This window comes from Blastomyces dermatitidis (genome assembly GCF_000003525.1).
Source record: "Blastomyces dermatitidis ER-3 genomic scaffold supercont1.1, whole genome shotgun sequence".
NCBI classification, from domain to species: Eukaryota; Fungi; Ascomycota; class Eurotiomycetes; order Onygenales; family Ajellomycetaceae; genus Blastomyces; species Blastomyces dermatitidis.
Window position 1 is genome coordinate 6,476,153 of NW_025544774.1, and position 22,232 is coordinate 6,498,384.

Sequence of the window (22,232 nt, forward strand, 5' to 3'; positions counted from 1 at the left end):
AAAAGACATAGAAAATCGATCATAGAAGGGACATGCAGGAAGGAATAAACCGATGTAAGTAGAAAGTTGAAAATGTATAAAAAAGAGAAAATGGGAAGGATATAATTGCCGTAAAGGTTCACCAACGCATAAGTTTACGGTATGTATCCAAAACGCGTAAGGGGTTATGAATGAAGAAGGGAAAAAAAAAATGATAAGCAGCCTCCAGACCTCTATCTTTTGCCTGGGGTAGGGATAGAGTCGATGATGGGAACTAGCTCTTCTTTCTGTGTAGGCTCGAACGGGGTGTCGGAAGAGTACTTCGCCATCTTCTGCGAGCGGGATCCAGGAGACTTCACTTTCTTGTCATGCATATTAGTATTATTATTATCCCGGCCGAGGAAAAGGTGAGCCTGTTCCCTGAGAATATCGTAAAGAAATTGGTATTGCATTTCAGTATAGACCATGTGTATCCGCTGTTCGCGGAGAAGATTCACCGTATCGAAGATCGGATCTGTGTCGTCGGTTGTCTTCAATAAGTTTCCCGTCTGCATCTCCCTTAGAAGGTGATCAATAGTTATGAACGTGCCTGTCCGACCTACGCCGGCACTACAGTGTACAATGCGAGGATTTTCCAGAGAGCCGGCCTTCTCAGCCGTGACCTTGGTCAACTCGACGATTGCATCGCGGTCTTTGCCCTCCGGCTTCATATAATCAGTCCACCCAGCAAATAGATAATGCCAGACAATCTTGGTTTGGGACTCAAGCTTAAGTTCGAGTTTGCGGATTTCACAACGACATTTGTCGTCGTAGGCATATTCCAGAAGGGACACTTTTCCAACAAAGGTTCTTTCCACCTCGTCATTCCCGTTGCGATCTACAAATGGATCGGCGGCTACGGCGCGAGAAAGGTGGAACACGGGTTCTTCCATAGTCAGTGGGAAATATGGCGAACATTTCTCTTTGCCTTGTTCATAACTCTGGGTGAGCATAATCACTACTGCAACATCTCCGGTTTCATGAAGCACCATACTCCAAAAGTGCTCTAAGTAGTCGGTTTTTGGACCCTGACGTGAAAAGGTTAGTGAATTCTTCGCCCGAAAAATAGATCAATAGCAAGGGGAGGATCACGTATTTACCTGTGCAGCAATGTAGCGAGCAGGGTTTCCGGTTTTAGAGTGGCTCAAAGAAATCGGAGACGCGTTGATAAAGTCGCATTCCCCATCCGGCACTTTAAGATGGATCCGAGAATGTGACCACACCTTTATATTGACATATCGATTCCTCGGTAGAATCTCTGGGCGATTCTCCAAAACCCATTTCCGCGATTCATTCCCCCCCGCTGGCCCTCCTATCCCCGACAATCTAATCGCTTGGAGCATCTCGATTTCGCTGAATTTCTTCTGAATTTCTGTTCAAGCCGTAAAAGACAGTAGCACATACATATTAGTCAATTGATTGATACACAACTTCCAATGATTCTGTAACTAACCTGCACCTGAGCAATGTAAGAAAGCTGGAATGCCCCGTTTATCTCCGTTATCCTCAGTCGACATGGTGCCATCCTCCTCTTCTCCTGAAGCCGACGCCCACTGTCCCGAAGCCCTACTATCCACCGAGCGGGACCGTTTGGTCAATGGCGACTGGAAATGAGCCTCAGACATCTTCGCAGCGGTTTTACGTCGAAACGATTTGGCTTGGCCGAGGAGATCTCGTATTTTCTTTGGCGTGCGATGTCTTGAGTTGTTGCGCGAATAGCTACTTTGATAGTTCGGGGAAAGAGTCGAGGGGTTGTTGGCGGCTTTCAGGGAAGCGGAAGCGCCAGAGCCCACTGTTGAAGTTGGAGATGTGGCATCCAACGCAGCGGGACTAGGGCAGCTATCAGAGCTGTTCACTATCACTTGTGGTGCCAGGTTCGCTGTCCACTCGCGCAAGCGAGTCCTGGTTGAGGTAAATATAGGTGGTTGCACTTGGATGGTGATGATGGAATGGAATCGCCAGAACCACGAACAAGAAGCAAAAGGAATGACAGAACAAACGTGCATCAGCTGGTTAGATAGTTTCTAAACATGCTTTTACAGTTAGTGCTTGCTTCCCAACCGCTGGTCTCTTTAGCCAAGCGATCCGCTGGCGGTCGTGTGCTGTGTAGTCCGTAGCCCGGTGATGCCGTTGTTTGCAATTGGAGCTTCGCATCCAAATCGCGCTTATATCTAGCTATAGCCAGCAAGCCACCTATAAATATGACGTTATGAGTAGCTGATACTCAAGGGAGAAAGTGTTGAAGGATTGCAATGCGGGGGTCTATTATGATGTAGGCACTTCAGGGGTTTGCGCTGAGCCGAGTTGAACAACGACAAGGTATCCCTGCGACAGAGGTGTCAATCGACTATTTATAGCAGAGTTTCAGGCAAACTATCAGCACAGGAAAAGCGAGAGAAGTGTAGAAGACGAAGATCCGTGGTTGAAAAAGCGGGCTTGCTCGACGAGTGAAGCATGCAAGTGGTCAGTCTCTTGGTAAATAATATTTTTAGTTATGATTTCTTTTTGCCGGGTTGACCAGTTGACTATTTCTTAGACGCGCCACCAACTTCGATAGCGCCAAACCAACCAGTGTCACCACCGTTACAATCCTACCAAGGACGAACACCAGGACCACCAGGACCACCACGGCCATCAACGCATCGACAAACGTCCAAATCTTCTCGTTCTCGGTCGCCATCGTTCCACAAAGCCTGGAGCTTGGGACCACTTCCTGGGATTTCTCCAGACGCCTTTGAACTTCACTGCAACCCGCATGTAAGGAGAACATCGCGCCTTGCCGGATGGCAACAGCAAGCATCTGCACACAACCTGCATAGAACACAGCATGTGGTGGCTCCGTTTTCTTGAGGTATGTCATAATGTCAAGTTTTTTCAACTCAGGCGCTTGGCTGACACGGCCTTCTTCTTTCGCAGATTTGGCTCACTGCAAGAGTAAGCTGCCCATAGCCCAGTATGCATATCGAAGCAAGCATAATCTCGTTCTACATTTAACACATTTTCTCCTTCTTCTCCTTTTCGCCTGCGCCCTAGCTTTTATCGAGCCCTGCATTCCACAGAACAGTGAGGCATGTGCACAGGAAGGTCCAGGAAATTCGACATGGCAAATCTCCGGAAGATATGGGAGGCACCAATATCGATAGTCAGTTTCTCCCCCACCCCCTCCCAACTTGACCACCCCTAGGAAGGACAAGCAAATAAGGGATGCACCAATTTACTGACGGGTTGCGTTTCGAAACAAATAGAGCCAGAGGGCGGCCTCAAGCGATTTATCGAGCTGTTCCGTGAAGAACTGAAAAACCAAGCTGGAAAGGGCCCTCCTAAATCATAACCCAGCTCCGGATGGCCAGATTTCTTAATAAATACCCGTCTCCACATCTATATTATATGGACTTGCCCTATATGTTCCCCATGGACATGAGTTACCTCTCACGTTCGCGTCTCCGGTGATACGATAAAAATGTAATTATAACTTATATATACCCCAAATGATATTTTCGCCTTGCCTTTGCCAAACACACCGGGAAAGGAAAAAAAAAAAAAAAAAAGGCACACGCTACCTACCCCCCGAACTAAAAATCCGGATAAAGATTGGGCTACTTCTGCTTTACACACCCCCGTGCGATGTGTCCCTCATTCTATCCGAAGAGCAATTTCTTTATTTCTTATTTTTCGTGCTTTCCCGCAGTTAAAATGCCAACTGTCAAAAAAAAAAAAAAAAAAAAAAAAAAAAAAAAAAAAAAAAAAAAATTAATCCACTTGCAGCTTGGCGTTGCGTACCTAGGATATGAGCATACAAAAATAATGAAATTTTGTGTATACAGAAAACTTGACCTCGCTAAGTGCGCCACTTGACCTCGTTATGTAAGCTGACCTTGCAAATGTGGCCCGTGCCACTACCGTGTATACAGAAAACTTGACCTCGCTAAGTGCGCCACTTGACCTCGTTACATAATCATGACCCCGACCTCGCACAATACAGTAATAATCAGTTGATAATTGACTTTCAATCTTTCAATTCACTCAATCTTTCAATTCACTCAATCAATCAAAGCATTAGCTGATTCATAATCAATTAAATGAACAGACAAATTCATATAAAATATAAAGAGATATTTTACAGAATTTTAAAATATATTAAGATAAAAATATTTAACAATTAATTTTAAATTGATTTTAAATTGATTCTGAATTGATTGTTAATTAATTATAATAATAAAAATAAATTCAATCTATATATTTAAGTAATTAACAATTGATTGAAAATCAATTGATAATCAATTCAGTGTAAATTATATAAATACTTACTTTATTATTAAATTCAAGAATAATTTCAGTATTAAATTAATTTTAAATTGATTTTAAATTGATTTTAAATTGATTTTGAATTGATTGTAGAATTAATGGTAAATAATTGAGTAATTTCAAATTATAAGAAAAGATGTATTAAGTGAGATCAGATAGTGACACGGGTTACATTTATAAGATCAGCTTATATAACAAGGTCAAGTGACACACTTAGCAAGGTCAAGTTTTCTGCTTTCTGATCACTATCTGATCTCACTCAATACATCTTTTCTTGTAATTTGAAATCACTTAATTATTTATCATCAATTCTACAATCAATTCAAAATTAATTTAAAATCAATTTAAAATCAATTTAATACTGAAATTATTCTTGAATTTAATAATAAAGTAAGTATTTATATAATTTACACTGAATTGACTATTAATTGATTTTCAATCAATTGTTAATTACTTAAATATACAGATTGAATTTATTTTATTACTATAATTAATTAACAATTAATTCAGAATCAATTCAAAATCAATTTAAAATCAATTTAATACTGAAATTATTCTTGAATTTAATAATAATACTGAATTGATTATTAACTGATTTTCAATCAATTATTAATTACTTAAATATGTAGATTAAATCTATTTTTATTACTATAATCAATTCAGAATCAATTCAGAATCAATTTAAAATCAATTTAAAATCAATTTAAAATCAATTTAATACTAAAATTATTCTTGAATTTAATAATAAAGTAAGTATTTATATAATTTACACTGAATTGACTATTAATTGATTTTCAATCAATTGTTAATTACTGTAAGAATAAGTGCTTACAGGCAATTATTCAGGTGTTTGCAGCTTGATGTGATATGTACTGTTAACTATTAGAAGTATTTGTGATAGAAAGATAAAATGTAGAAATTAAATGTATAATAATATTCAAGCTGAGTTATAAATAGTATTCATGAACTTCAGTCTATATAGTTGTATGTAGTCAAGAGCTGCTAGCTCTATTAATTATATAAGAGATAGAAATAGAAATAAAGAATTTGTGAGAAGTGAGATTTCTATCACGCTTCCGGCCGCGTCAAGACTCTGTTGCAGTTTCACACGGCTCATCACTTTCATGTGAATAATTTCATCTCATTCAAACTGGTTTTCAATCACTCTATGACATTATTCAAATATATCATAGAAAGATTTAATTAATAAATATAAGAATCTTACTTCTATACAAGATCAGTAGATCACTCTTTCTTGATAATAAGATGTCACTGAGATATCACTCTGACTATTCTCACTCATGAAATAAGAGAAGAGTATTCACTTATTATCTATATAGAATAACTAGATGCTGACTTCTCATTAAAAAAGTCAGTGATTCATTTTACTTCTACTGAAATATATATAAGAGTTACTGTATATCTTATACAATCTTCTTAGTATACTAAGTATTATATCTGTGATATTCTCATAATAATTCTGTAGTCTACAAGCTTGCTATTTAAGCAAGATAGTTAAGCTCACTTATATAGCTTTTTAAAATAACTATCTCTATATAATGCTACTGACTAGTCACTGCTTTAGTTCTGTTATATTATAATTCAAATCACTCAATCTGATTATATATTTGAATCAGTTAAGCTCTAATAGATTAATATAATCTCATGCATCTGCACTGAGACTGACCTGATTTCACTCTCTGAAGAAAACACTACATTATTCTCTAGAGTGTGTACATCTCTATCTCAGCAGAAATCTGAGATTTCTGAACTCACTGTATATTTTGATATGAGCTCTTTAACTATTCTGTCATTACTATGATCTCTACACATCTACATTTATTATAAAGATAGAGAGATTAAGATCAGAGATTTACTAAGATATAAGAGAAATATTTTATCTGAATTTCACAGCTTTATCTATACTCTTGAACAGAAATTTCATCTTAATCTGAATCAGTATAATTAGACTGACCGTGTGACCGTGTCTGAGACCAGGACCAGATTTTTTGATAATCTCATTATCAATTTGACTGATCTCATTACACAGTTTTAACATTAGATAGTGGTCTCATACTGTCTCAGTGGGACTTACTGTCTACTCTTGTCACATTTTTCAAATGGGATCATGATTTTCACTTCTCAATTTAAATTATTTTTATTGCTTTAAATGACTTTAAATCTCATTTGAGTGTTACCAAAAAGCGTTACTTTTTAAAAAATTAAAAATAGTCTAAAAAAAACCTTAAAATGTCTAAAAATAGTAACTTTATGCCAAGAATGGGACTAAATGGAACCAAATGGGATCACTTTCTCATTTTTTTCAAGTCATGGTTTCATTTTAAGATCTGATATATAGTCACTTTACATGTTGTTTTGATAGCCAGTCCCAGCGGGATTCACGCCAAGAAATGTATGAGACCAGATCAAATGAGATCAAACGTGAAATTCATGGTCCCGGCGGCCAGTCTAAGTATAATACTTATAAGATATAAGTAATATACACTGCTAATCTTCTTGAAGACATCTCTGCAACTACTTGAGTCATTAAGAAGAGAGAGCTTGAGTGTATTAATACTGTTATAACTTGAGAAGAATTCAAGAACTTTCTACTGAATCAAATCAAAGATTACTGTAATCACAGCTTTACAGCAGTACAGTGATTTAACTTATTATATTAATAAGATGATGAGAATTCTGTCAATTTCAATACAAGATTTAAAGAATATTGAGAGGAATTAACTGATGATTTGAATCAATTAAAAACACAGCTTTATCTCATAAAGCTGACTCATAAGGTACAGATAATAATATTATAATATCAGACTTCATCAATCAATCACACTGAGCTTGTCAATCTGACTTCTCAGATCTATTTGAATAATCAATTCTCTGAGAAAAAGGTCAATAAGACTTCTTCTAAGTAATCAATAATAGAATCTAAATAGTATCATGACAGCTTCAGTGTAGAGAAAGTAAAGAAGAATTCTAAGTATTCTGATTCTTCACTCACTGTAAAGAAATGTTAAAAAAGATTTGATAAAGATCTTTATTTCAACTGTGAAGCTGATAAACACTATATCAGTAATTATAAGAAGCTGAAGAAGAGAAGAAACTGAGAAGATATCTTCTCAAAGTTAACTTCTCTTCTGACAAACATATCTACAGAAGATAATGAAGAGAAAGAAATGAAGAATTGATAATTCTCATATCTCTGAGTTCATGTTATAATCACAATATATATCTCAAATGAAGAGATATCAGTGAGATGTCTACTCAACTCTGAAGTAGATATCAACTTCATATTCTATTTCTTTTCTTTAATAAAGAGTTGAAAGAAGATAGATTCATCAGATCATGTGAAATTTACTGATGAAATAAAATATCACTGTTTTAATATAATCTAAGTGAAGTGTGTGATCACAGACTCAGAAGAAATCTTTAAGAAGAGCAGTCTGCTTCTTTATACAGTTAATATCATAGATGAGAACATCATTCTAGATCTTCTATAATTAAGAGAAAACAATTCTTTCATTAACTGAGTCACTCAGATGTGACAGTATTATCTCACTAATGAAGAGATAGTGATAGAGAAATCTGAAGAGTTTCATTGAAAGAATCTTGAGAAAAAGATTGAGTCAATATACTGCATAGTAGATGATTGAGACTTAGAAATAGATGAAGAAGTCATCATTCTCACTGCAAGATTAATAGCAGTATCTGTCATTGAAGATGAATATACACAACATCTCTTTACAGATTTTAAGAATGTCTTTTTAAAAAGAAAAGCAGTGAAGTTTTCTGATACTAAGATGTGATATAAGATTCATCTTAAAAACAGTATAACAGTGCTGTACAGATCTCTTTATAACTTATCTATAAAGAAGTTGAATATTCTATATAAATATCTTGAAGAAGTGCAATCAAAGAACTGAATATATTCATCAAAGAGTCTAACAGAGATGTCTATACTCTTTGTACTCAAGAAGAATGATAGACTACATCTATGCATAGACTATAGAGGTCTTAATAAGATGACAGTTAAGAATCACTATTCACTATCATTGATTAATGAGATGATTGATTGATTATCTGAAGTGAAGATATTCTTAAAGATTGATATACAGAATATCTATCATAGAATCAGAGTTAATAAAGACAACATTTGAAAAACAGCTTTTCATATCAAGTATAGCAATTTTAAATATCTTGTTTTATCTTTTAATCTTTGTAACACTTCAGTCATCTTTCAGATCTATATAAATAAGACACTGTAAGGCCTTGTTAATATCTTCTGTATAGTATATCTGAACAACATTTTAATCTTCTTGAAATCAGAGAAAGAATATAATACTCATGTTTGAGAAGTATTAAGTCACTTGAGATAGTATTAACTCTATATAAACACTGAAAAATGCTTGTTCTACATACAGAAGATTGATTTCTTAGATTATATTATTAAGATGAATGACATTTCAATGAATAGAAGTCAGGTCTTCATCATTGAAAACTGGCCAGTACTGCAGACATATCATGAGATGCAGATATTTCTAGAATTTACAAATTTCTACAGATAATTCATCTATGTATATTTATGAATTACTGCCTCTCTTACAGATCTGTTGAAGAAAAGTGTGAAAGATAGAAAAATGAGATTATGTATTCTCACTTAAGATACTGTGCAGACATTTACAGAATTGAAACAAGCTTTCACAGATATTATAATACTGAATCATTTTAACTCTGACTTACTCAGTCAGTGTGAGACTGATGTATCTGAGAATGAGATCTATGAAATCTTTTCACAGTTGATATCAGAGATCTTTCAACATTGAAAGAATTAGAGAATAATCATCTCTGAGAAAACAGACAATGAATTATCTATGAGAGAAGGCTTTTTCACAGAGTCTATAAGATACTGTGAATAAAGATCAGTGATCTTCTTCTTTAAGAAGTTATCACTCACACAGAGAAGATATAATACTTATAATCAGAAGATGTTAGTAATTGTCAAATTCTTTAAGATCTAGTAATATTATCTTCAGAGTAGTAAGTACTCAGTGTAAGTTCTCACTGATTATACAAATCTGCATTACTTCTTAATAATAAAGAGCTTGATAGAATATTAAGTCAGATGAGCAGAGCTGCTTTCAGAGTATGATTTCTATATTCAATACTATTTAGATCAGCTTAATTCTGTCAATATACTGTCTAGACAGCTCAATTATAATATTATTAATATAGAGAAGAATTTTATAAAAGAATCTCTATTATCACTGTAGAAGAAGCTGACTGTAGAGAGTTAAGATTCTCTAAAGCTCAGAAACAGCACTAGAGAGGCAGCTGTATAACTCAGTATAGAAGATAGAAGAGAATCTGAATCTCTGCAGAGAACTGACACTGAAGATTATAAGCTTCTTATATTATATCTTACAATTATTGAATTGATAAAGAATGAAATAGTCTACAATCTTTCAACTTAACTACTTTTAAAATTCATTGATAAATTATAGAAGAAGAATATCTCTACTACAGCTTGAATTCAGAAGTTGAAAAAGAAAGAGTCTGATTTAAACTTGAAAGAGACAGACTCTGAGTAAGACAGTGCTGCTAAGAAATCAAGTCACTGATAACTAGAAGAATATAAACTTCTACTACTGAATAGTTCAGTCTTCATCTCTCATAGCAGAGCAGTGTGTCAGAAGTTATTGAGAATTCATCATAATAATTCTCATACAGAGTACTTTGAGTTAGAGAAGACTAAGAAGCTTTTAAAATATAAATACACTTAGAACAAGCTTCAGATAGATATTAAAGAGTATGTTAAGACTTATAATATCTATTAAAGAATAAAGATTCTACAGTATAAGTAATACAGTGAGTTGATATCACTGCCTGTTTTAAAAAGCTTATGACAGAATCTATCAATGAATTTCATAGTTAATCTATCAAAGTCAATAAGAGTTAAAGAATATAACTCAATTTTAATCATTATTAATCACTTCACAAAGATAATCAGATATATTTCTACTTATAAAAAGATTAAAGTCTCTGAATTGACTGATCTGTTTTTAAATATCATTATTTATAATCACAGTGCTTTAAAATCATTGATAACAGATCAAGAATTTCTCTTCATCAGTAAATACTGATCAGCTTTTTACTATTATCTTATAATAAAACATCTTCTCAGTACTGTATTTCATCTGCAAACTAATGATCAGACTGAATATCAGAATCAGATACTAGAACAGTATCTTTAAGTATTCTATTTATATTATTAGAATAATTAGCTTAAACATCTTCTAATCACTGAATTCATATATAACAATGTAAAGAATATAATCTTAAAAATATCTTCTTTCTATATTTATTATGAATATAATTCTTCATTACTCAGTGACATCACAGATAATATTTTAAAGAGAGAAATAGATACTCAGAATATCAGACAGATACAGAGAATAAAGTATTTCTCAGTATTAGAAGTAAAAGTGAGATTAAAACTTTTGAATAAAATTTATAAGAAGACAGTGAAAAGTATTCACTGTGTTCAGAAGTAGTAGATAGAATACTATAATTAAAAACATCTTTTAATAAAGTTCTTAATAGAAGATCAAGTGCTACTTTCAGTAAAAAATATCAAGATAATAAGACTGTATAAGAAGCTCAGTAAGTAGTAACTAGAATCTTTCTCAGTAATAAGAGTAATGAATAAGTAGATATATGAGTTAAAATTACTCACAGAATTGAAATCAATTCATTCTGTTTTTCACATTTTCTATTTAAAGCTCTATAAATAATATCTCAGAGCAGAGTCATCTCAGCTGAATAATATCAAGATTGAGAGTGATACTGAATATCTTATGAAGAAAATATTGAATAAATGAATATATTACAGTAAGCTTCAATATCTTATTAAATGAAAAGAATATTTATTATCAGAGAATTCATGAAAATCACTTAAGTATTTGAAAAATACTGAGAAAGAGATTGTAAACTATAAGACAGCTAGTAGAGATTACTCTGTTATATATCAGAGATATTAGATAAGAAATACTGCTTAAGACTTCTCATTTTTCTTAAAGAATTTTTTAGAGATAATCTCACAGTAATGAGTCAGTGTCTTATAGACTCTATAGCACTCTTCTTCTATTTTCTCTCAAAGGATTTTTTAGAAGTTTAATGAGACTATACAAGTGTAAAATTCCTGAAGCAGTTAGAGAAAAGAAATATTTGAAATCAATAAAAAAGATTAATATTATTAACTTATAAGTTACTGTTATTCTAGTGAGACTGCAGCCTGCTGAAAAAGTAAAAAGAGAGAATCTCAGAGTCTACTCATCAATAATCACATCTTTATCAAACTTATTCTTCACTATTGAAGTCTTCAGTATTAGTATCTTTATCTGTTAAGAAGTTAGTACTGCAGCATTATAGAAGAGCATGAGAAATATATAAAAATATTAACTTATTAACTTATAAAGTATCTCAGTTATCTGCTTCAGTTGAAGTGAGATTCTCTTTAATCAGTGATTAATCTCTATAGTACTTTCAATAGCAGTATTAACTAATCTTTTCTTAAGATCAGTCATTCTGAGATGTTTTTTCATCTCAGAGACTCACACTTTCATCTTCTTTTATAGATAAGTAAGAAGAATCTTCTCAGTCTTGATAGAATTTATCAACACTTAAAGCTCTGAGACTCTTACTCTATACTGCTTAAGTATCTAGACTTCTTATCAGAGCTGATATAACATCTTTTTATAGAATAGATAATACTTACAGAGAGATAGAAGTCATTGTTATAGATATAACAGAAATAATAGAAGTAAGAGAAGAAGTGAATGTATAAGATCTCTCTCTTCTTCAGCTGCTTAATATAGTACAGATAAGTAGTAGTATTAGTCAGAGATTATACTGAAGTCTTCTTACAGAGAGAAGATAAAGAAACTGCAGAATTCTACAGACTCAATTCAGTAGTATTTTGAGCAGAACTCAGATATGTCATGAAAGAGAAACTACAGATTAAGCTTCTTAAAGTCACTGTCTCTGAAATCAAGCTCTCTCTGAGTTTCTCTCTGAATGATCACACAGAGTCATATGTCACTGTATTAACTGAAGAGAGAGAGCAGTGTTGCAACAGCAGTAAGAGAGGCAGAGAACAGACTGAACACAGATAAACTGATCAGCAGAAGAAATAACACCTCACTGCAAGGCATAGCAACTATCATCACAGCTGCAAAAGAAGCAGGAGAAGAAGAAGATATGATAATAAGAGCAGTGCTTCCGCAGCTCATTGACATTGCTGTCTTCAACCTGGCTTTCTTAGCAGTCATGAAGGCCGCTGTCACATCACAAAGATGTTTATTCACTAGAAAACATCAGAATAAGCCCTCTACTGTTCTTCAAGAATAATACTCTCATACACTCACTATTGCAGATGAGAGAGAGAAAGAAAAATATATCACAGAGAGAGAAAATCTTTTCAAAAAAATCCTGTTACTACTGTTAGTTTTATCTCTAAAATACATCACTTTTATAGAGAATTTCATATATAGAATAGAATATGTTGAAAGATCTGCAAGTCACTTATTAATTACATTTTTCATATTTTAAATTAATATATAAGAAACTCACTTATCATGCATTTGATTTGAATAAAGATGAGAAAAGAAAGATCTACACAGTCAGTAGAAAAACTCATCTATTTCTTTATATTATACATAGTATATATACTGTCAATTGATTGATAATCATTGCTATATAATAAAGATAATTTCTAATTCAGTAATCTTAAGAGTATAGAAACTATACTTTTAAAGAAGAGAGTATTATTACACTCTTAACTATATCAAGATCTCATTGCAGTTTCACACAGCTTATTACTTTTATATAAATAATTTTATCCTGTCTGAACTAGTTTTCAATTACTTTATAACATTATTTGAATATATCATAGAAAGATCTGATTGATGAATATAAGAATCTCACTTCTATATAAGATCAGCAGATCACTCTTTCTTGATAATAAGATGCTGCTGAGGTATTACTCTGGCTATTCTCACTCATGAAATGAGAGAAGAGTATTCACTCATTATCTATATAGAATAGCTAGATGCTGACTTCTTATTAAAGAAATCAGTAATTTATTTTACTTCTACTGAAATATATATAAGAGTTACTGTGTGTCTTATATAATCTTCTTAGTATACTAAGTATTATATCTGTGATATTCTCACAATAACTCTGTAGTCTACAAGCTCACTATTCAAGCAAGATAGTTAAGCTCACTTATACAGCTTCTCAAAACAACTATCTCTACATGACATCACTGACTAGTCACCGCTTCAGTTCTGTTATATTATAATTTCTTATATATCTCTTTCTCTCTAAGGCTTCATTCATGAAGTCTTTCACTAAGTGACTTCATAGAATCAGCTTAGCACTGCAGTGATACTCACTAAAAACTCTTCACATCTATAAAAAATCTCAGTGAGGAAAAATCCCTTGTTATTACAAAGAGAAAAGAGTCTGTTACTCAGTTTCTTATTCTGTGAGATTCTTTATAATTTATAGATTCTTCTCTGACTATCACACAGATTTATCTCACATCTTTTATACAGAAGAATTTTGATTAACTCTCAATTATTTTTATAAGATTCTTATGTAATTATTACACAGATTCATCTCACAGATGAATCACTCTCTGTAAAATTATCTTTATCAAAGAGAAATATTCATGAGTTAATCTTTCACTTATTCTTATAAATCATTATTCTTTGATACTGTAGAATTGTGAGAAATTTTTCATTCTTTCATCAACTCTGTAGAATTATAGAATCAAGATATCTGTGATCTGTAATCACTCTTTGTAGTTATATAGAAAGATTCAGACTTATAATTCATAATTACTTTTATTTACTAAAGTAATCTGACTGTTCTGTGAGATCACTCACAGTGTAAACAAACCTCTCTAGAGTAGTATAAATATCTCAGATCTGTTCACAGAATCTCATCTTCTTTTCTCTTTTTCTATAACAGCTTTCATTCTTATAAACTGTGAGTATTTTCATTCATCTGTGAAGTGTTTTCACTTAGATAACAGAGAGAGAGTATTTCTGATAATATTTATATATTAATTCAAGAACTTCTCAAGAATAAAAAAATTTTTCAATTTCAATATCTTTGTAAACAATGTCTGACTACTGCTGAGCTTCTTATAAGTGTTCTTATAACTTCTCTGATTACTTTTTATCAGCTGATGAAGTAGAGATACTACTACTTACAACTGTGTCTTTATCTCTCTCAGTTCTGTCATTATATCTGATCTTCAGGCCAGCAGCTCATCTCATTTCTTTCTCAGATCAGTCTCTGACTTTAAGCAGTGTAGTCTCTCTCTTTGCTGTAAGTCTTCTTATAAGTAATTTCTTACAGATTCTAGCTGACAGTTCTTGTAAAGCTTTTAATGTTATCAGTGTCTTCTACAGCTCTGCAGATCTATAACTACTTCTTCTCTATCTGCACAATCTCTGATCAGATATATGCAAATATGTCTAGATTCTCTATCAATGATTCTCACACTGCAGCACATTTCTGCAATTTTATTATTAATGAGAGATAAGTTCTCAGATACCTGTAAAATTCAGGTAATCAAGACAATGCAAATGTTATGAATTTGTAATAAGAGTTAATCTGAACAGATGAACTCTCTCTCTGTATTTTAATTATTTTCAGACTGAATACTTTAGTATAACTGAGAGAGTAGATACAGCTTTATAAGAGATATCTGATTATATATATAGATAATCAGTCTTCAAGATCTTACTGTAACTATATATACTCTGATATTCAGCTTCTCTGAAGTCTGTGTATTTCTAATAGTCTTTATATTAAATGTAATAATTATCTGTATTATAGATATAATACTCTCTGCTTCTTTAAAGAAGAAAATTAATAGTTGTAAGAAGATTAAATATCACAGATATTAAGAATATGAGTTTAAGTTTTCTTTATTTTTTCTTTGTTAATCTTCAAATTGTGTTTATAACTCTATTTATTTTCTTATTTTTTAGCTTTAATGAGAATATAATTTCTTCTTTTCTTATATACACTGCAGACTGTTCATCTCAGTAAAAACTTATTATCTTATAGACTAGAATTCATAAATAACAGTGTTAATATCTTTATCACAATCAGATTCTTAGTAAAGATTATATTATTCTAACTTATCAGAATTTACAGTATAAAAGTCATGTCTCAGCTTCTGCAGATATCTTATCTGTCTGAATAATTCTTAAGTGAACTTATTCATCTTATCAGAATATTCTTGCTACTGAACCTTGAATCAGAGCTTATAATCTTACTTCTCTGAGTTAATAATTTCTTTGATCTGATATTCTCTTTCACTCTCTAGTATTTCACAGATAGAGTAATAAGTTACAGAATTCTCTTCTAAGAATTTCTTATATTTACAGAGTAAAGAGATATGAAAAACATTATATATCTATAACTCAGATAACAGTTTTAATCTGTAGAACTGTGAGTTAACTTTCTTTATAATCTTACAAGACTAGACTGGCCGCTGAGACCATGAATTTCACATTTGATCTCATTTGATCTGATTCTATACATTTCTTGGCGTGAGTCCCATTAGAATCAAGTCTCAAAAAAATCTGAAAATGGACCATTTCTGAGAGAAATGGTGTGAAAAATGACCAGATTTAATTCAAGAACAGTGAAATGAGAGTAATTTTCCAGAATAAACTGTGAAAGATAATCATTCTTTCAAAATCAGAATGAGACTGAAACTGAAGATCAAAATCAGTCTCATTCAGTTCATTCAGTGATTGCTTATATAATCAGAATTTGATAATAATTATTAATAACACTCATGAAACAACTAAATACATTCTTGTGTAAGTTTATTCTTCACTTTCTCATGAAAACTACACTTCTCTGATATACTGTGATTAGAGGTATTAAACTGTCTGATAATTTCATGTTTTACAATCATGAGTTTCTTGATTGTTTCTCCTTGTAATTGTCTCTGATGATAGTGATAAATATCTCAACTTGAGTTGAACTTTCACTTCATTCTCACCTCTGTCAATGGAATTGTCAGAATATCATGTGTCATCAGTGCAACAGTTGAATATGTACTCTTAACAATTTTTCATAACTCTAGAATTGATTTGATGTGTAAATTCATTGAATCATCTTAAAGATAGCAGTCAAATTCAGTTTTACAAGTATGTAGTTTTGCCTGATTTTCAGTTGCAATTAATGTATGCAAGTTCTGTTTCAAAGTTAGTATTATAGTTCTATGTGATATGAAGTGTTATCAAAGATCATTACTTACTAGAGAATTGTATTTCACTGTCTTCACATCTCAAATATCTGCTTATTCAAATCTCTGATAGTTGACATTGTAGTAGTCTCAGACTAATTTAACATATGAGTCTTATTTCTTCTCTGTTCAATCTTGAGAAGTGTAGATATTAACTTAACAGAAGAGATCTAGTAGAGCTGCTATAGCATAGTACTCTGCAAAAGATTGTTCTGTTTTACTGTAGTAATATGCCAGTTTATTTCTTACAGTAATAATAGCCTGTGCTATAGCATCATCCCAGACTGAATTTCTTTTTAAGTGATTCAACTGCTTCTCAAGATAAGTAAATAAACTGTTATATACTCATCAGACTGACTGCAGCATTGGTGTATAAGTGATTGAGACTGTCTTTATTATCTTATAAAACTGAAACAGTAAATCAATCACATATTTCAACTGAGTTCACTTCATATCAGAAAGTTTCAATATCTGAATCTTTTCTCAATCAGAGTATTACACTCAATGATCAATTATCTGACACAATTGAAGAGTCTGAACAGCTATCTTATATATTGAACTTCATCATATTCTAACATTCTGTATCATATTCAGTGATGTGACTGATTTGTTTATTTATTGAATATCATGAAATCATTGTTATTGTTTAGAAGAGGTACAAATTGCATTAGCAATGTTTCAAATCTATGATATTTAAATTATTAGTCAATCTATTCAAAATTAACAGTAGTATTATCAAAAAGCATTATCAAAAAGTAATATCAAAAAGTGTTATCAAAAAACATTATCTTTTACAAAGTGAATGCAAAAGTTACTTGAGTAATCACTTTCATCTCATTCTCATCTCAAGAATCAGTCATCTCATTATTCTTCATCTCAATGTTAAGATTCTTTATCAGTATTTGCATCACAAGTTAAACCACATGAGTAATACAGAGAATATGACCTTGTTTATCATTTCAGAAATGCAAAGTCAATTTTTGCTTCAAGCTCTTCATCATAGTGTAGTTATTCACAGCATTATCAGTTGTAATTGTAAGAAGACTGAGACTAGTATCTCAATAGTCATTTTTAATCACAGTTATTAATATCTCAGTTATATAATCCTCAGTATGACTACTGATCAATGATTCAAATTCAATTAATGTCTCTTAATAAGTTCAGTTCTCATCAATGTAATAACATGTAACTCTTATAAATGTAAGATTATTTATACTAGTCTATACATTCACTGTGAGAGACACTCTTCAATGATTCTTCAACTCTGATTCTAGATATTGCATATTGACTTTGTAGTGTATCTTGAGATTGAACTGAAGACAGAATTAATGTGAAATATGAAGATTTAAATTAAGTATTTGAAGAAGTGTTTGAAATTCAGGATTTTCAATTGATTAAAGAGAAAGATTCAGAGATATACACATGTAAAGTAATTGTTCACAGAAGTTATCAGATGAGAGTTATGAAATCAGAGTACTGATACAGAGTTGTTTTTGCATGATTTTCTTCAAATTAGAAAGTTAGTATTATCAAAAATCATTATCTGATAGAGTAACTTATCAGCTCAGTAGTAATTTTCTGATTATTTTTCTTTTATTGTCTGCATTCTGATGACTTCAGATGTCAGAAAATTTCTTCAGAGTCATGATCAGTTTATAATAAATATTTCTAAATAAAGTTACAGTGATTGCAGTAGAGAGATGACTTTTCAGTAATCTGTAATACAATCTGTTAATAATTATTCCATAGTTCATCTCAATATTTGTGTTGAGTTTTTCATAAATTTCATGACCTGGAATCAGATGTGAAGAATGAAGTGATCATTTATTATAATTAAAAGAGAGCATTCTGTATTGAATTGTAAACAATATAGACTTTGTAATTCACAGTGATTTCTTAAAGAGTTTGTAAATCTTCAATAGAAGTAAAAGAAGTGAATTCAGAAGACATGATAATAATTTAAGAAAGATAATAATTTATTTTCAATAACTGATCACTGATGTGTGTAAGAAGAATTAATATAAGAGAAAATAATCTTGTTTCTTAGCTTAGTTATAATTTTAGTACTAACTCAGATTGAATATCATCAATGTATAAAAGTAAACAAATAATCTTGATTAATCTCTGTCATATTTCTTGAAATATATTAATATTATAAAAGAGAGTATTACTAAATTACATTATCAGATAATATCATTAAAAATATATTAATATTATGAATATCAATATTGAAAAAATGTTGATACTTATACATTATAGTGATTTGTGAATCATGATAGTTAAATATATATATATATATATATATTGTTCCTGACTTGATTACAACTTGTATAATAATTTTTAAAAACTCAAAATTAATTTTACTTATTAATAATTATGAACTTACAACTAAACTAATTAATATAAAAAGAAAAAAACTTTTTCTACTCATCATCTTTCTTCTCTTTCTTATTCTTCTTATCATTCTTCATAATTCACTTCTCATTCTTCTTCTTCTTCTTCTTCTCCTTATCTGAGATAATAATTATCTCAAAATCTCTCTCTGCTGTCTTCTCAGAGAAGAGTTTCTGCTACTTTCTCTCAGCCAGGTCAATCTGTGTCTTAAAATCCTGCATTTTCTGATCTGCTGCCTCAGGTTTCATCTCAGTGATAAGCAGATTGACATGCTCAGAGAGCAGAGCTGTCTTCTCAATATTCTGAATTATGAAGCACATTTGAGACCTGAATAAGACCTCAATTCTCTTCTTCTCTGTCAGCTTCTACTAATCAATTAGAGAATAGAAGTATTATTAAAAATCATTATCTCTTAATAAATAAAAAACTTACTAGTTTTGACTTCTTTATCTCTTACTTCAACACTCTCTCAATCTTCTTCTGTTATTACTTATTTATAGTAACACTTTTCTTCTCTCTCTCTCTCTTCATCTTAGTCTCAAATCATTCTCAGAACTTCTTCTGATCTCACTGCTACTGTATAAAACTCTTCACTATCTTCTTCTTCAATCTCTCACAGACAGTGTCATCTGTATTATTTCTATACTTAGTTCAGTCTAAATCTATTAGAAGTGTTACTTAAAATTGTTATCATTCTGCTCTCTTACAGAGCCTCTTCAAGGCATTATAACATGTCTTGCAATCTGTCTTCTCTTACTTGAACACCTTCTTCTTCTTTCTCTTCAATCTGTAACAGTGCTCACGCGCCTTGATTATCCGCAGAACCACAGAATATTTGAAGAGAAATGACATGATTAATTTCAGTGAGCATTGAAGAGAAGTGAAGGCAGAAGAGATGATCAGAAATGATATGATAATGATGATGATAATGATGATGATGATGATGATGATGATAATGATGATAATAGTAGTGATAATAATGATAATGATGATGATGATAATAATAATGATAATAATGATGATGATGATAATAATAAAAGAAGAAGTGCATTGAAATATATTACTGACTTATCAAATATAAAGAGACTTAAAGAAAATATTAACAGCTTTCAGCAATGTATAGAAACAGCTACAGTATTGTATAACAATATCATCTTCATTCAATGCATACACTATTGATATTCTTTGTATACAGTTATTATATAATCTGTATCAGAGATACATGCAGAAAACAGATCTTTGTTACTAGAATAAATGATTGCAGTAATTCTCTGTTTTTATATTATAAAGATAAGTTATTCTTATTTCTTTCTTCTCTCTTTTCTCTTCTTCAATTAATCACTAATTTCAAGCTGATATGAAAACTATTAAAACACTCTCAGAAACTCTCAAATTGAAGAGTATAGACTAATCAAATTTCAAATACAGAAGAAATCAAATTATCTTCTACAGATTCAATTATTCATTCTCTCTTAAATAAAACAGCAGTCACATTCTCTTCTCTCTCTCAATTAAACAAAACATGATCTGTGAAAAGCAAGTATTACATCAGATTATAATGATTAACACAGCCTCAGCATGCAGAACTGTATATATACAGTATATACTGAACTGAAAGACTGTGTGAATTACAAATCAGCAGCAGCATCTCAGAGAGAGCTGTGCAGCATGAGAAAGCTGCAACTCTCAGCTATATACACAGAGAGTGAATCACTGCAGTAAGTACATGTGTATTAAAGTAATACTTTTTGATAATACTCAGTCTCTGATATGATGAAAATAGAGTCTCTTCATGAGATCTGTTTCTATCAGAAGTCAGAGAATCTTATATTTCTCAAGATCATCTTCACATGCCTTGTCTGTGAAATCAATGAGAGAAATCATTAATTTCAGCATTCTGTTCTTAATATCATTCAAGTGACAGCAGAGTTCACTCTGATCACACTTTTTAAGTGTATATTTTCTAATTATTCACATTTATATAGATATATACTGATTATTTGTTAGATGATGTTAAGACAATGACTCATCACAGCTGTGTTACTCTCACTATAAGAGATATATGATTGATGATAGATATTGTAAAGACTCTGAGAAGTGAGTATTTTAAGAATGCTGCAGCTCTGCAATCTTGATTTTTTTTTGTTTTTATTTTTTGTTTTTTTCTTTTTCTTTTCTTTTTTTTTTAATTTTTCTTTCTCTTTCTGTCTTTTTCTTTCTCTTCTTTTTTTCTTTCTCTTTTTTTTTTTTTTTTTTTTTTTTTATTGTGATTTTTTCTTGTTGTTTTGGTTTTTGTTTTTTTGTTATTTTTTATATTTTACATTTTTTTTTTTAATTAAAATGATATTGATTATGATCTGTGTTCAGAAAAGTAATAATATTTGATAATACTCTCTATTGAATTTTCAACAAATGAGCACTATGTTATGATATTATGTAAGTGAGAAATGATTTCATGATCTCATTTAATGTCATTTTCAATAATGAGATCAGAATGAAAATGTGACTAAGAATTCAAACATATTCTTTATCTGAGACTAGATTTTTATTTGAAAAGTGAATCTGAGACCTTTAATATTTGAAATAACAGGATTTGAAATCAATGTGATGAACACAAATCATGATCAGAAGTAATGCTTTTAGATAACATAACAACTGTAAAGTTTGATTCTGGTCTCAGACACGGTCACACAGTCAGTCTATACAAGACTCTGTCTGTAAGAGATTCAGCTTCTTACTAGATCTCTGTATAATAATATTTTCTAAACTTAGTCAGACTCTATTATCTTTCTTAAAACTTTTTATAATATACTTGAAGTCATAATATCTCTTCTAATACTCTTAAGTCTTTCTCAAGAATTCACAGACTTTCTCTCAGATCTTCTGAATTCTCTCAGCTCATTCACAGATATTATCACACTTTATAGTATACTCTTATAAGTTTATCAAGATCATCTGTGAATAAGTCTCAGTGAGTATCTCAAAGAGAGTTTTATCTGTACTGACATGTTTTAAGTTATTATATACAAACTTTATAAGTGATAATTAATGCACTCAGTCATTCTGATTGTAATTGACAAAGTATCACAGATACTGTTTTAATATACTTATCAGATATTCTATCTGATCATCTGTCTGTTAATGAAAAGTCATACTTAAATCTTAT

The 22,232-nt window shown here is 31.3% G+C and overlaps 3 protein-coding genes across 3 annotated transcripts; all 3 read right to left on the reverse strand.

Annotated features, from left to right (window-relative positions):
- Nucleotides 1-212: 212 nt before the first annotated feature.
- BDCG_16223 (tyrosine protein phosphatase PTP1) lies at nt 213-2,024 on the reverse strand (the record flags this gene model as incomplete). The annotated part of the gene is made up of 3 exons (XM_045425474.1): nt 213-1,046; nt 1,119-1,390; nt 1,472-2,024. The coding sequence occupies 3 exons, from the start codon at nt 2,022-2,024 to the stop codon at nt 213-215; spliced, it is 1,659 nt and encodes a 552-aa protein (XP_045279331.1).
- A 482-nt stretch (nt 2,025-2,506) lies between these two features.
- On the reverse strand, nt 2,507-2,878 carry BDCG_16224 (uncharacterized protein; the record flags this gene model as incomplete). The annotated part of the gene is made up of 1 exon (XM_045425475.1): nt 2,507-2,878. One exon carries the CDS (start codon nt 2,876-2,878, stop codon nt 2,507-2,509), a length of 372 nt encoding a protein of 123 aa, XP_045279332.1.
- A 16,364-nt stretch (nt 2,879-19,242) lies between these two features.
- On the reverse strand, nt 19,243-19,918 carry BDCG_16225 (uncharacterized protein; the record flags this gene model as incomplete). The annotated part of the gene is made up of 2 exons (XM_045425476.1): nt 19,243-19,393; nt 19,824-19,918. The coding sequence occupies 2 exons, from the start codon at nt 19,916-19,918 to the stop codon at nt 19,243-19,245; spliced, it is 246 nt and encodes an 81-aa protein (XP_045279333.1).
- Between the last annotated feature and the right edge of the window lie 2,314 nt (nt 19,919-22,232).